The following is a 15,484-nucleotide window of genomic DNA, read 5'->3' as shown; positions in this document are numbered from 1 at the left end:
TTTCTGAAAAATTGTGGGAAAGATACAGTGTATTACAATATAGGAAAAAACATAGAACTGGATGCTATATGAACAGAAATAAAGGTCCCCTTGGACCAGCACCTTAGTTCCTAGACTTGCTTCCACTACCCTCCTTCATAGTTCACTTTTACCCTCCTTTTCCCTTCACAGTGTGGTGCTAACCCTACTTTAGAAATATTCTAGTCCCTAATACAGGAGTAACATACTACTCGTAAGCTCTGTGCCTTATATCCCATCTCCACCTAGAGCAATTCATCTGAAGCTGAACGTTTCCCCAAATCTGCATTGTTATATCTAGGATAATAGTCCTCGGAAATCTTCAGCAGAATTTTGGGACTCAAAGCATACACCTTTTCATGAAAACTTTGCTATTTTAGAGGACAGTTATGCCTCCTCACTCCTCCTATGGGAATCTAGTAGAAAACACACATGCACACACATACACATTCATGTGCACACATAGGTGCACCACATGTGTGCACAGAGCATATGCACACACGGTCACACACATGCATATATATTCACATACATGTGTGTATGTACCATACTTTTCCCAAAAAACAGAACAACCAATTGCTTATCAATATTCTTAAGTCAGGAACCTGTAGAACACTTAAGAAGATTTTATTTGTGTGTGTGTGTGTGTGTTTGGTTTTGGGGTTTTTTAAATTAATTAATTTATTTATTTTTGGCTGTGTTGGGTCTTCGTTGCTGTGCGCAGGCCTTCTCTAGTTGTGGTGAGTGGGGGCTACTCTTCATTACAGTGTGCGGGCTTCTCATTGCAGTGGCTTATCTTGTTTCAGAGCATGGGCTCTAGGCGCACGGACTTCAGTAGTTGTGGCTTATGGGCTCTAGAGCACAGGCTCGGTAGTTGTGGCGCACGGGCTTAGTTGCTCCGCAGCATGTGGGATCTTCCCGGACCAGGGCTCGAACCCGTGTCCCCCGCATTGGCAGGCGGATTCTTATCCACTGCACCACCAGGGAAGCCCTGTGTGTGTGTGTTTTTAAAAAGCTTTTAAGTTTGGCTTTTCTTTACTTTTCACCAGATCAAATTCTCATACTGGACTTTCTCCCTAATTAATCTCTGAAAGAGGAGGAAGAAGAGCAGAAAGCTTTTTAATTTCTCTATACAGATCAACCTGAGGCCAGGGGTAAGATTTACATTTTCATTTATGCCACCAACAGATAGAATTTTAAAATCCACTTTTTCTAAGAAGGAGATCTATATAATTATGTGTATATATATTACAATACACATATGGTAAAGTGAATACATCATAAGTGTATAGTTCACTAAACTTTTACATATCTAAACCCTGTTGTGGCCCCTACCCACATCAAAATATAGAATATTATCATCACCCAGAAGTTTTGCTTGTACTCTTCCCAGTCAACACCAGCAATTCCTTTACTCCCCAGAGGTTTGACTTCTAAAAGTATGGATTAAATTTGCATCTTCTTGAACTTTATATAAAGGGAATGATATAGTATGTGCTTTTTGTGCCTGGCTTAATTTAATCAATAATTTTGTGATTCATTCATATTGTGGCTATATTAGTAGTTCATTCTTTTTTTATTGCTGTACAGTATTCTATTGTATGTATACACTACAATTTGTTCATCCATTCTCCTATTTATAGACTTTTAGGCAATTTACAATTTGGAGCTATTATAACTAAAGCTACTATGACATTCTTGTACACATTTTGTTGAACATACACACTAATTTCTATGCCCAGGTTTCAAATTTGGTTTAATCAATTTGCACTCTCACCAGCAATGTACGAAAGTCCAGCTGCTCTATATTCTTGCTAACACTCAATATTTTCAGTCTTTTTATCTTGAGTCCATTCTACCAAGACTTGTGATAAGTTTCAAGAAACTAAATATTGTTGTGATATTCTTAAAAACAACTTTTATTTTTATGGGTAAAAACCAAAAAAACAATAATTTCTAATGTTTTTCAGATTGTATCATGATATATTCTGCAGGGTCACTCAAGAAATTATTAAATATAATTTTGCCTTATCAGGGATTAGATAAAATGATACTGGATCACAAATTTCAGGTAGATCAAAGTTTACCAGCATCAACTGGTCATGTGTCAAAAACATTCAGCCTCTACCAGAACACATATGAAGCACACTTACAGCAATAATCTGTGGTAGACTGAAATATTGGAAGATTGTGAGAAGTAGAGTAACAAAGTTACTAAAGCCATAAAAGATTATCAATGGTGATCTATTATGACTAGGACTGGTAGGAGTGATGTTTTAGATTAATTACAAAAATGGCCATAATTATTTCCCTCTCTATCCCTTTGCAATGAATCTTTGCAGCTCCTCCTTTTAAGAAGAGGAGTCAATTTTCCCTCTCCTTGAGTTTTGGCTGGTTTTATGACTTGCTTTGGTCAATAAAACCTGGTGAATTGACCCTGTGCCAATTCTAAGTCTAGGCCTCAAGAGGCCTTGTTGGCTTATACTGGCTCTTGTAGAACCCTGCACATCCACCATGTGAACAAGCCCAGGCTAGACCTATATGGTGCAGTGACAGATCATCTCAGGTAAGGCCATTCTAGATCCAGCCAGCCATCATCTGAAAGAAGAATTATTCAGTTGGGCCTAGCCCAGATTGTTACCACATAGAATAATGAGTTAAATAAATGGCTGTTGTTTTAAGCCTCTAAGTTTTGAGATGGTTTGTTAGGCAGCAAAACCTAACAAATACAAGAAATATATCTCAAGTACTTGATGGAGAAGGAATTCTTAATTATTATTAGGAGAAATTCACATTTAAATTGCTTCTGAGTCCTGCCAACAGCTGCTCCTGATAGTGGTAGTCAACATTCACTGAATGGTACGTTAACTACTTACATGTGAAATCTCATTTATTCTTACCACAAATCTACTAGGTACCTAATCAATTACAGTTGAGGAAATTGATGTTTGCCTCACGTAGTTTACTCCAAAGTTGACTCCAAAGCTGACGCTCTCAACCACTGCATCACCAGCTAAGAGCGAGAAGCTTACACTGACCCAATACTACCTTTCCTGCTCATCTCAATTTACAGATAGTAAATTGATAGCCAAGAAAAGCTATGATCTGCCCAAAGCAGTTCCTTCTAACTCCCAGTCTAATATAGTCTTTTGTTAAAATTCTTTGTAGTCTATAAATTATATTAATGCTTATGATAAAAAATTGTGTTATTTTGTAAAAGAAAATATGTAAGCTAAATATTCTAGAAAAATTCTCTTTCAACAACCTAGAAGGGATAATAAAATTTCTTCACTGTATGGAAACCTTATAAAATGTAATTTTAATAGTACAGTTTTGGAAGGAGTGTATTAGATGTACCTGGTTTATTCACACTGTATAAATAACATTTTAGGTACCAGGGAGAAAATGAGAAAATGGGACTGTATTTTTGTAAATATTTCTCGCAATTGTGTTGTAATTTTTTTTGGCTTTACAAAGTTATATTTTAGGTTTTTAATTTGGGGTCTGGGAGTGAGCAGAGAGAAGGCAGACAGATCTTTTTTCAGTTTTGGAAATCCTCTGGGATATCAAGAGGATCGAAATCTGCTTCTAGGGCCTCACAAACATGATTTGCTTTTTGAACTAATAAAACACCAAATTAATTTAGCTACATGTAAATTTGTCAAGCAGAAGTTAGCACTTCATAATTTATCTCCATCTTGAGCTGACAGAACCCCTATTGGAAAGAGTTCCCTCAGGCTCATAAATCCAAAGCCATAAAATGCTTTTTAAAATAACACCAATGCTTCCCATCCCAAATTCTTTATTATCTCAAATCACTAACAAGATCATTTGAAAACCAGAATAAATTCTATTGACTGAATGCGCTCAGATGTTGTGACAAAAACAGAGGAAAGTAACCATTATTGAGTGCCTATGCAATAAAACTTTGTCTCATTTGGTTCTTGTGGCACTATGAGAGGTATTATTATACCCTTTTCAGGTACAGAAATCAAAGCTCAGAAAATTAAATAAGTCGCCCAATGCCATAATGCTGGTAATGAGAAGAACCCAGATTCAAATTCAGGTCTATCTAATTCTAGAGCCCATGTTCTTTCCGTCATGCTACATAACTTCATTAAATCTGCATTAAACAAACTAATTACTAAATGGATATCGATGTTATACAGTATTTCTCACTCATGTAAATCTGCAAAATAATGTCAACATGTGTTTTTAACTGGAAAATGAGGAGGGGGGCGTACCTTTCTATAGAAAGTATTTTAATGTCAGTAACCTTTCTCCTTCACAGGCAGTAATCCTTACAGCAAACTAAATATTATATTAGTGAGATTGAAACTATTTTTTCCTCTAAAATAGTCTAGGAAAAATATCTATTTTTTATCTCAATTTTCTTGTCCTTCTTCATAAACAGTAATAGTTTTGAGGGGCTCAATACCTTAGAACCTGGGAATTTAGATCATAAGAAAATGTACAGCAAAGTTTTTTCTATGCAGAAGTTATAACTATCTGTATAAAAGAAGACATGATTTATCTGCCTCCCTGCAAAGAGGAAGTGGGAGGGCATGAAGAAATGATCTCAGGTGAGGTGGGATAGAACGATGAAGAGAAGTATCTTTGCCTTTAGAGGCCCTGCATATTATGCAGACTTGTTTCTTCTTCCAAGTAGACACCTGAATACTAGTTCCTCCCTCCCTCCCTTCCATCCTTCAACAGCCACTTGTTAAGTATATCTAGGTACCAAGCACTGTTTGTGTTGGAAACAAAGATTAATAGAGTAAGTCTCTGTTCCCTAGGCAATCAAAATTTTAATGGTGAAGACAATCATGCAAACAAATAATTACAGCTCTGAGTTAGATGTTAGACATATGAACTAAGTATGGGAATACAGAGGAAGTCTTTCCTTCAGCTGGGAGCTATCAGGAAAGGTATCCTCGAGGAAGTGGCATTCGCAGGAAATCTTAACATATTAATTAAAATTTTCTGGGCAGAGAAGGCATGGTAGGAAAGAGCCAGTCTGAGTTCAAAAGAGGGTAGCTAGAGGGGTCTAAAGGTAGGTGTTTACTGACCTTTACCCTCAAGAATAAAAGATGAAAAGTGGAGTCCAGTGAGGCTTTTCATAAATCAAAATTTAGTAAATCTGTCAGTTTTATTCAGTGTTGCTAAAATTTCTTCTTAATGCAGAGAAGCATGATAAGGATGGGGTTTGGGATGGGTTATAACCTAAAGTAACTTTCAGGGAACACAATATATCTAAAGTGTCATAAATTTTATATTAGAGCTGGGGTCAGCAAACTATGGCCCATAGGCCAAATTCTGTACTCTGCCATCTATTTTTATAAATAAAGTTTTATCAGAACACAGGTACGCCATTCATTTACATATTGAGTAGAGCTGCTTTTGTACTACAATTGCAGAATAACTAGTTGCAACAGAAATTGTCTGCCCACAAAAATCTAACATATTTACCATCTGAGGCTTTAAGAAACTTTGTACTAGAGCTATATATCAACATGAGTGTCAGAAAAATAATACTGAGTTTAAAAAGTAAGTTTCAATGTTATAAAGAATCATGTTATATAAAGCTTAAAAAGACCCCAAATTTACTATTGTTTAGAGATACATGTATTAAAAGTATAAAGACAGGCATGACAATAATAAATAAGACAATGTTTATCTCTTTGGAAAAGGGAAAGAGGAATGTAAACAGAGAGGGGTTTTAACAATTTGAAATGTTTTATTTCTAAAGCAAGGTGGTGAATACAAAAGTGTCTATTATATTATTCTCTATACCTTTTTTTGTATGACTGATGCCTTTCATAACTTGAAAACTCTTGGTTGTACAAAAAAAAAAAGGAAAAATTAGATGGAGGAGTTATGTTGCAGATTCTACTGCCCCCAGATGGCTGCAACATCTTCCATCCCATATACTGTTACAATGTGGCTTTGACACCACTCCCATCTAGAGGCGGGGTCTCTACCCCCTCCCCCTGAAACTGAGTGGGCTTTTGTGAATGTTTTGGTCAAAAGAATATCGTAAAAGTGACATCATGTGACTTTCAAACTAGGCAATAACAAGTGATACAGCTTACACTTTGCTCACTGGAATTCTCACTGTTAAAATCTTCAACTACCATGTAAGCAGCCTGACTGCTTTGAGGCAGCCATGCTGTAAGAAAGTCCAATCCAGCCCAAAGAGACAGACCACATGGAGAAGTCCTGAAACTTCTTACGGAGAGATGCCTAGCTAGTTCCCTACTGTTCTAGTCCCCGTTCTTCCACTTCTAACTGCATCTGACTGCAACAGCATGACATATTCTGATCCAGAGCTCCAGCTTTCCAACTAAGCCATTTCAGAATTCCTGTCCCACAGAAACTTAGAGACAGTAAAATGACTGTTATTTTAAACCTCTAAAATTTGTTTTGCAGAGCAAGTTGTAAATGGAAGTTGAACACTAAATTGACCCCATCATCAGGAAGTTAAACTCTAACAGCCTTCAGTGGAGAAATCTGAGCAAAATTGATCCGAAAACCCTCAGAAAGGTTGAACAATAAGAAGGACCAATCTCAGAAGGCATGTGACTGAAAACAGGAATAAACTGCAGGTGTTTAATGAGAATCCCAGATCCCCACTCCTATTTGAACCATCAGGTATTCCAAAGAGCCAGAGCACTCACTGCAAGAAGGATGAGGATTATTCTCTGGACAAAATGAATGGGGAGGCCTCCAGAGAAATAAAAGACAGATAGCTGAAGGGTAAAGAACACTGGCTAAAGAGGAAGGATATGGGAAATTTAAGCTCTAATCCTGTCACTCATTGACTACATGTCCTTGTCCAAATCATTTTCTCCTTTGTTAAAGAGCTTAGACAGGAATAATCTATGAAGTAGATTTCCACAATAAAAATCTGTGATTCTATTAAAAAGAGAACACCCTTTAAAATATGGCTAGTTTAAGTAAAGAATCACGATATGAAGTGCTTTTTAGTCAGTGGAAATTCTAGTTCACTTCTTGTAACATGTAGTTCTTTTAGAAATAGCATTAGAAACTATAATAGAAAACCTCCAGTTAAGGGACTTTTAATGTTTTGTTTTTCCCCACAAGGGACCAATTAAAAGAGAGTGGGCCTGTGGAAAACTGTATGAAGGTTTCTCAAAAAACTAAAAATACAACTATCATATGACCCAGCAATTCCACTCCTGTGTATTAAAAAAAACCCACTAATTCAAAAAGATACATGCACCCCAACAATGTTCATAGCAACATTATTTACAATTGCCAAGATATGGAAGCAATCTAAATGTCCATCAACAGATAAATGGATAAAGAAGATGTGAGATATAAATACACACTCTCTCACACACACACACATATACACACATGGGAATATTACTCAGCCATAAAAAGAATGAAATTTTGCCATTTGCAACAACATGGAGGAACTTGGAGGGTATTATGCTAAGTGAAATAAGTCAGATAGAGAAAGAAAAATACTGTATGATATCACTTATATGTGGAATCTAAAAAATAAAACAAACTAGTGAATATAACAAAAAAGTAACAGACTCACAGATATAGAGAACAAACTAGTGGTTACCACTGGGGAGAGGGTAGGGAGGAGGGACAAAATAGGGGTAGGGGATTAAGAGGTACAAATTACTATGTATAAAATAAATAAGCTACAAGATTATATTGTACAGCACAGGGAATATAGCCAACAGTTTATAATAACTATGAATGGAATAGAACCTTTAAAAATTGTGAATCACTATGTTGTATACCTGAAACTTATATAATATTTTACATCAACTGTACTTCAATTAAAAGAAAAAAGGGGGAAAAAAAGAGGCTGTGAGCCAAGGTATAGGGAACTGAAGGAATATGTACGAATCTAGCACTGTAAAAATGTTACAATCCCTAGACCCAAACAAATAAAAGAAGGGGGCTTCCCTGGTGGTGCAGTGGTTGAGAATCCGCCTGCCAATGCAGGGGACACGGGTTCGAGCCCTAGTCCGGGAAGATCTCACTTACTGCAGAGCACCTAAGCCCATGTACCACAACTACTGAGCCTGTGCTCTAGAGCCCGCGAGCCACAACTACTGAGCCCACGTGATGCAACTACTGAAGCCCGTGCACCTAGAGCCCACGCTCTGCAACAAGAGAAGCCAACGCAATGAGAAGCCCACACACCGCAACGAAGAGTACCCCCGCTCTCTGCAACTAGAGAAAGCCCACATGCAGCAACGAAGACCTAACACAGCCAAAAGTAAATTAAAAAAAAAAAGAAAAGAAAAGAAAAGAAGGGAGAGGTTACCAGAACATGGAAAAGTGAGTCATGCAGAGCAGGTCAGTTTTGGAGGAGTAGTGACTTCCCAGGAAGGCGAGGTGACCTTTCAGGAAGAAAGCCAGGGGAATAAATATACTGACCTCCCTCTCTTCCCATCCTGCAGTTTCCTGTCTGTGCTTCCTCCCCACTGGCCAAACTCAGTTGGAAGCCTGAGAGCACTGACCCCATTGATGTACTCTCTGCCCTTGAACTCCAGGACAGCCAGCTGGTAGAGAGTGGCCCTGGAGGAGAGAAAAGAAGGTAATCATCAAAGATGTGCGGATGAAAAGTTGGTAATCAGAACTTTAGAGACCAGATTGAAATTCACTTTACATGTGTGTGTGTGCGTGTGTGTGTGTGTGTGTGTTAACTTTGAGACATTAGTTGAGAAAATGAGATATTGTGAGGGGTGATAAGATTCTAGAATAATTAGTTCTACGATCAATCTTTTATCTTTCTGTTTTGCCTCTTTTAACTTGAACGAATACTGAATCATGACAGATGGCATAAACTTTAGTATTTGCTTCTCATCCATGTAAATAATTCCTCTTTTCTTTCCTTGCTCACATCCAAGTTGTTTCAGCTACACATCTGGTAATAAGGCATGGTATGTCAGAACTCTGATATGATGGTTTTTGTCAGAGAACTTCTATCTTGTTTTTAAAACCCGGCAGCTTCCTAAGCAGACAACAGCATTGCAGGGGAAGAGAAAACCTTAGTTACAACATGCACTATGTGGAGAAACACAGAAGGATGTATTTTGTTACATATAAAATCAGTCTTTGCAGTTATTTATAGCCTAAGTAACATACTATTCACAAAAGCTCATGTTTCCAGATGTAATTAATTTGGTCTGCACAGGACAAATTTATCTTTTCTGAGTCTCACAGCTCTAAGCCCTGTCCTGTCAATCATTTGGGATCTACGCTGACTAGATTAACACAAATCCTATACTGTCCCAGTAGATACCCAATTTTGACAGTAGTTTCCCTCCATCGCCCCCCCCCACCACCAAGTGTTCTCCATGGAAGACCCACCACATTAAGAAGGACAAATTGTCTTATGGGAATGAGTACAGGAGATCTTGACTAGTTCCTCTTTCAGAACTTTTCTACTTCCCGGCAAAACTTTAGACCTGCATTTCCAACTGTCACTTAGATATCTCCATCTAGGTATATTTTGGATGCATTTCAAATGCTACACAGTGCAAAGGGAACTCACTGAATTTTCCCAATTTGCTTCCTCTTCTAGTTAAGAGCATCACCATCTACCAAAACCATCGTTTAAGTCTCCCAAACTGGAAACTTGGGAATTATTCTTAGCATTCCATTTTCCTCATTACTCATATCCACACATTCTACAAGTCTGATAGGCTTTATTTTCTAGAATATTCTAGAAGCTACCCTTTCTTCTCTCACCCATTGCCACAAATTTCACCAAAACTGACACAATTGCCTCTTCAATAAGCTTTCTGACAGCATCTCCCCCTCCTCTCCTTGTCCCTTAGTTTTTCCCTAAGGCATCCTTCCACATTCCTTCTTCTGTCTTTCCAAAGGCATATTTAATCACAACAGTGGACTCCTTTAAAAACCTTAGTTTCTCCCTGGGGCCCACAAAATCTACTGCTTTGAATGCTAATATTCACACTGTGTTCTTCTCCATTTAGTCAACCTTTCTCTTATATGCAATCTCTTCTGACCTGTAAAAATGCATACCTCCTGTCTTTGCTTAAGCACTCTCTCCTCTTTGGGCATTCTGTACTTAACTAAATCCTCTCCATAATAATAGCACAAAAATAATTTATTGTGTAGCAGTAAGGGATAGGCACTATGCTAAACACTCTACACTCATTAGATGTTATAAGCACCATTTTACATTGAGGAAATTAAAGTAAATAATTCGTCCAAGATCACATTTTAAGAAAACAGCAAAACTGGGTTTACAATTCAAGTCTATCTCAATCCGCAAACCGAAAACTTAAATGCTGCCTTCATTACAATATACCAGTTAACTCAGGTCAAGTTGTACCCCTATCTTTAAGCTCACAGATCATTCTAGTTCCCCTTCACTCATCTCTAATTGTTGTTTTAACCAACAACACACTATTTAGTATTAAATTACTCTTTAATTTTTTCTAAATCTTATCTGAATTGGATTGTAAATTCTTTGTGAGCAGAGAATTAAAAAAAAAAAAATCTTAATATGCCTCCGCAATGGCATAGCATATCCTATAATAGCAAATAGCTATCTCTTATTGGGGCAGTTTATAAGCATACTTAATATTTACACATGTAATGAATACTCAGTGTTTGCTTTACTTAAATCAGGAGCAGACAAGATGAATTATATTTAGAGGATACAGTGAATGTAAAATTTTCAACAAGAGTAGAGACCGAAGTGTGTATCTGTATTCCATTTTTTTCTGTCCTTCCCGTGTTGGGCCATCTTTTTTTATCATACTACTGGACTTCTCTGTACTTGCAGTTATTTTAAGTGGTTATTACAAAAATGCTGCTCTACCTTTAGGGTAATAATTTCCACCAGCCTGAATAATTACGTTATGGATTTTGGCCACTATTAAGTCCAAAGCTTATACATTTAGTTTTTTCTACCTTCATATGCTCTCTCCCTTCTTATTTGAAATAAGCCCACTGTTAGGTGTGTTAGGTAACCCTGCTTGGGCCTATTTCGGAGAATTTATTCCTGGTAGGCTCTCTGGAAGTCCTTTTCGGAGGTGTGTAATTTTGCATCCTTTAAAAGCGTTTTGCATGACCCCGCAACCCCTTAGGCCAAATGCTCACTAACCCGGAAGGTCCACAAACGGAAACCGCGAGAGGCCCTCCGGGCGGCGGCACCAACGCCTCCGTGGCCCGAGGTCCGGTTGTGAGCGCAGCGGGCCCGTAGAGGGCGATCCCAGCCGGCCCCGCAGCCTGCAGGCCTAAGGCCGCCACCTCGGCCCAGCGGCGGGAAACCCCAGGAAGCTGGTTTCCGCGCGAAGGCAGCATTCGGGCCGGCGGGAAACGAGTTCGCGAAGCAGAAGGGTCCCCAAGGCCTTTCCTGGGTGGCCGGCCCCACCAGGCCGCGTGGCTGGCGGTGTCTGGCTGAGCGCGGTGAAGCGGGTTCATTTCCTTACGTGCTTTCTCACAAATTTAGGCCGCGCCCGCGCGCACGCACACCGCTTTTCATGATCATACAAGTGCACGTCAGAGTTTCTCATCTTTGGTGTGTTTTTGAGACCACAGAACCGAATCGTCTAAGCCTGAGGAGTCGCTCGCGCCCTGGGTCGCGAAACCGAGACCAAAGGTGCAACCCATGTGGGCGGCCTTGTAACCGCCAGACACCCGAAGACTAGAGGGCGTGTCCAGGGCCCAGGTGCACGCTGAGGCGCAAGTAACGGCTCTCGGCGGCCCCGCCCCTCCGCCCCGCCCTCCCCGCACCCGCCCATTTTAGTTCCCTCATGTCTATAGCCACTTCCCTGGTCGCTTCCTCTTTAAGGCGGAGCCCGGCGTAGATCTCGCGAGATCCGGGTTGGCGCCGTGACCTCCATGTGGGAGCTAGAGCTCTATAAGTAAACACTCCGCGCGGTGCAGACAAGGCTGTTTCCCATTTGTGAGGCGGGGGCTGCGAAAGCAGCCGCGCTTCCGACTGGTTCCGGTTTCCTTCCCTCCTCAGCTCTCTTAGGTGGGCTCGCGGTCTAGTATTCGCCGCCGCCTGTCGGGCCCGGCGTCTGGTCGGTCTTCCTCGCTTGTGCGCGCGCTCGCCCGCCAGCCGCGGAGAGCCAGAGCAGCCGGGGAAGCGGCGCGGGCCGGGCGGGGCGCGGCGCCCGGAGCGCAGGGGGAGACAAAGCGAAGCCGGCCCCTTCTCCCGGCGCCGAGATGTGGATCCAGGTTCGCACCATCGACGGCTCCCAGACGCGCACCATTGAGGACGTGTCTCGGAAAGCCACAATTGAGGAGCTGCGCGAACGGGTGTGGGCGCTGTTCGACGTGCGGCCCGAGTGCCAGCGCCTCTTCTACCGGGGCAAACAGGTGAGGCGCGCCCACCGCACCCCTCTGGAAGCCGGAGCAAGGGCAGCTGGGCGCCACGGGGTTGCGTGGGCTGGGCGGGCCGGAGGGCTTGGTGCACGGCGCACGCAGAGCGCACCTAGCTCCACTTCGGGTGGGCAACCCTCGAGACTCAGAGTGCGGCCCTGCGCCCGCCTACGGGGCCTAGCGGGGTCCTGGCCGGCCCCGTGGCAGGTGCGCTCGGCGGGGGCGCCCCGAGCGCCGAGACCTCACCGCCCTTACCAAGCGGGTCAGCAGCCGCAGGCACAGCCCGCCAGAGCGCCTGGGTTCCCTCGCTTCCCGCGCTTGGTGGGGTCCGGGGCCCCTGCAGGGCGGGGAGGGCAGCGGGCTCTGGCGGCCATGCCGAAGTGCGGGTGGGGAGGGTCGGAGGCCCCCGCTCCCGGCCGCGCTGACCCGGCTCACGGCTCGTATCGCTTCCGTATCTCTGCCGGGCTCCCGGCTCCCAAATAGGAGGGGAAACATACATTGCTCCCTCTGGGGCTCAAGACCCGAAGTCTGCCTCCTTACTGTGGAAGGGATTTATATATACTGAAGATTCGAAGGGTTTACAGAACTTTTGGCACTCGTTTCCCTCACCTTTTTTCCTAGAATCGAATCTGTTGTGGGGCAGATTAGAGACCTGGGCTAAAGAAGCTGTTGATGTAACCCGGGACAGGTTTAAACTGCCCAGTGTTTGCCAGGGGGGTTGTTCGCAGAGTGAAAAGCAGTGTAAAAGATTTCGTCTTGCTCTTATTTTTCACCTTCTAATTAGACCCCTCACTCAAGCTTTTAACACAGCAATTGGAGCATAGCCAGCGGTACATACTTGAAGGCTGAAAGTGTTTTTTGGCGGTGAGGGTGTCTGTGGGCGTCGCTGGTAGTTGAACAGTTTAGCCTTGGTCTGGTCCATTGAAGAAGATTTTTCCTACTCACATGGCCTGTACCTAGAGACCCAGACCCATCCTATTTTATTGCCTTTTTTTAAAAAAAAAAAAACAAAAACGTTAATCCACTAAAGAAGTTGGCATCCTCCAGTTGGTAGATCATAGTTTGGCTCCAATCCTGTGGTTTGAAATAAGTGTAACTCTCTTTGATTTGGTAGAAGTAGCCGTTTTCCTACAGCCAAAGGGTTTGATAGGAATATTTTTCTCCCCTTCCTAGGCTTACCCTTTGAAACCTGCCCAGAAATTTCAGAGTAACAAGATTACACTCTGAGAAAGAGCCAGGGGTTTTTTTGTTTTCAAGTAAACGATAGCGTCTTTGATATGTGTTAGTAGCCAGTTTTATATTGATCTTCTAGTGTTAGACTTGTAAAAACAGCTGTTCAATTTAGTTGTAAACTTTGCTTTAGAAATAAATATCTGTGTATTAAAAACTATGTAGCTTTATATTGCTGTGCCTCCAGTGGCTGACACCTTTTTATCTTTTGGTCAAAAGCGAAAAGCATGTAATCAAGTTTATTGAATTTTATTTTCTAGCTAGGAACAATAGTACATGAATTCCTGGGATACTTTGGTGACTTCACCAGAGATAGAAATGAAGCGTGAAAATGTATTCCTGGGCGACACCCCTTACAGTCTAATTATCAAATATGATAAAAAGAAAATGTGCACCTGGCTGTCTTTAGGAGAAGGTAGGGATTGGGATAAATTCAAGGCAACAGGGTGCATTTTCAGGAAACCAGGAGGCTGTTCCAGGTTCAGGGAAGAACTTGAGGATAACAACATTATGTACCTCCTAGCCCAGGACAGTTGATAACTCCCTACTTTGATTTCACTATAGGGATAAACCAGTAGGAATTAGGAATGGACCTTGGGTGCTGTACTTAGTTGGAGACAGAAGGAAGACATTGCTGAAGCTGTATTTGTTCCTTATGAGCTGACAGGTAGCCATGGCAGTGATTATTATCTCTATTCTCCTTTCCTCTTTGGTGTTCATAGTCCTTGGACAGGATAGTGTGTCCTACTATTGGATTGATGTCACAGGGCTGCCCTTATCCTGTAAAATGCCTTTGTGCTTATTAGAAAAAGGCCACCCCTTCCTCAAGATGCCTTACTTCCACATAGTGAAAAATGTCATAAATAAAAACAAATTTACAGTGTCCATGATGTAAATGGTCTCCCCCCTACCCCCACCTTTGTATGTTAGTCTGCCGCTTTTAATCCTTGGAAAACATCAGAATCACCTGTGGATATTTATTATAGATGCTCAGCTCACCCCAGAATTGCAAGTGGTTGAATTTAACAAGACCCCATGGGAGACTCTGATGAGCACCAGAGTTTGAAAATGAATGTTGAAGGATAGTCAGCCTCATACTAGTTTCTTACTGTTCAAAGTATGGTCCCTGGATCAGCAGGACCAACAGCATTAGCTTCACCTGGGAGCCTCACACCAGACCTACTGAAGTAGAATCTGTATTTTAACAAGGTCCCCAGGTGGTCTGTATGCAAATGAAGCTTGAGAAGCTCTGTAATTATGTGATTCTCTCTACTTTAGAGAGTCAGAATGGAGAGCCTCAATTCAGGGCTGTAAGTTCCAGTTAAAGTAGGGTAACCTCATTTGGATATTCTTCTCTGGGAAGTTGAGTTTGCACCCTGGGGGTTGGGGGGTTTTTTTTAAGGAAGAGTTATATTGGTGGATCTATACATCTTTTTGAGAATCCAGAGCTTTTCCTACTTCGAAAGGATTCTCTTCCCGCTTCTCTTTCCTTCCCTGTATCACTGTAGGGACTCTTAGAATAGATTGTAGATGTGGGGTATGAACCAGAACTGAAGAAAAACTGAGTAGTTAGTTGCCTTTTGCCCCTGGACTCAGTTTTCACATGGAGTACAAAGTAAAAGTGTTTGCCTACTTAAAGGAGTGAGGGAGTGAGAGGGGAAGAGGGGGAGAGGGAGACGGAGGAGTGTATATGCTGTGAAAGTGTAATGCCCTCCACCTGCATCCCTTATTAGCCCCTTGGGAATGACTTCTCTGCCTTCTCAGCCACTGCCAATTGGTGTTTGCTTCCTAGTTTTCCCTTGCAGCACTGTTGCCGTTCTTACTGTTACCTGGAATTTCTTTAACCCAATTCAAGGAAAAAATTCTAGGACTAGTCCTG

At 41.6% G+C, this 15,484-nt stretch overlaps 2 protein-coding genes across 2 annotated transcripts in view; one reads left to right on the top strand and one right to left on the bottom strand.

The window, feature by feature from the left end:
• LOC307188841 (uncharacterized protein) overlaps positions 1-11,624 on the bottom strand; it is a 121,170-nt gene extending 109,546 nt beyond the window's left edge. The window contains exons 1-2 of the mRNA XM_079926507.1: positions 11,150-11,624; positions 8,446-8,586 (exon numbers count right to left, since the gene is read on the bottom strand). Of these exons, the coding sequence (XP_079782633.1) occupies positions 8,446-8,586; positions 11,150-11,469 (461 nt within the window). The 5' untranslated portion in view covers positions 11,470-11,624. The remainder of the gene's footprint in view (positions 1-8,445; positions 8,587-11,149) is intronic.
• A 228-nt stretch (positions 11,625-11,852) lies between these two features.
• Positions 11,853-15,484, top strand: part of UHRF2 (ubiquitin like with PHD and ring finger domains 2) — a 74,587-nt gene continuing 70,955 nt past the window's right edge. Inside the window, exon 1 of the mRNA XM_079926561.1 lies at positions 11,853-12,372. Within this exon, the coding sequence (XP_079782687.1) occupies positions 12,220-12,372 (153 nt within the window). The 5' untranslated portion in view covers positions 11,853-12,219. The remainder of the gene's footprint in view (positions 12,373-15,484) is intronic.

This window comes from Stenella coeruleoalba (genome assembly GCF_951394435.1).
Source record: "Stenella coeruleoalba genome assembly, chromosome: 7".
Taxonomy (NCBI): Eukaryota; Metazoa; Chordata; class Mammalia; order Artiodactyla; family Delphinidae; genus Stenella; species Stenella coeruleoalba.
This window is presented reverse-complemented; position numbering and strand designations above follow the sequence as displayed.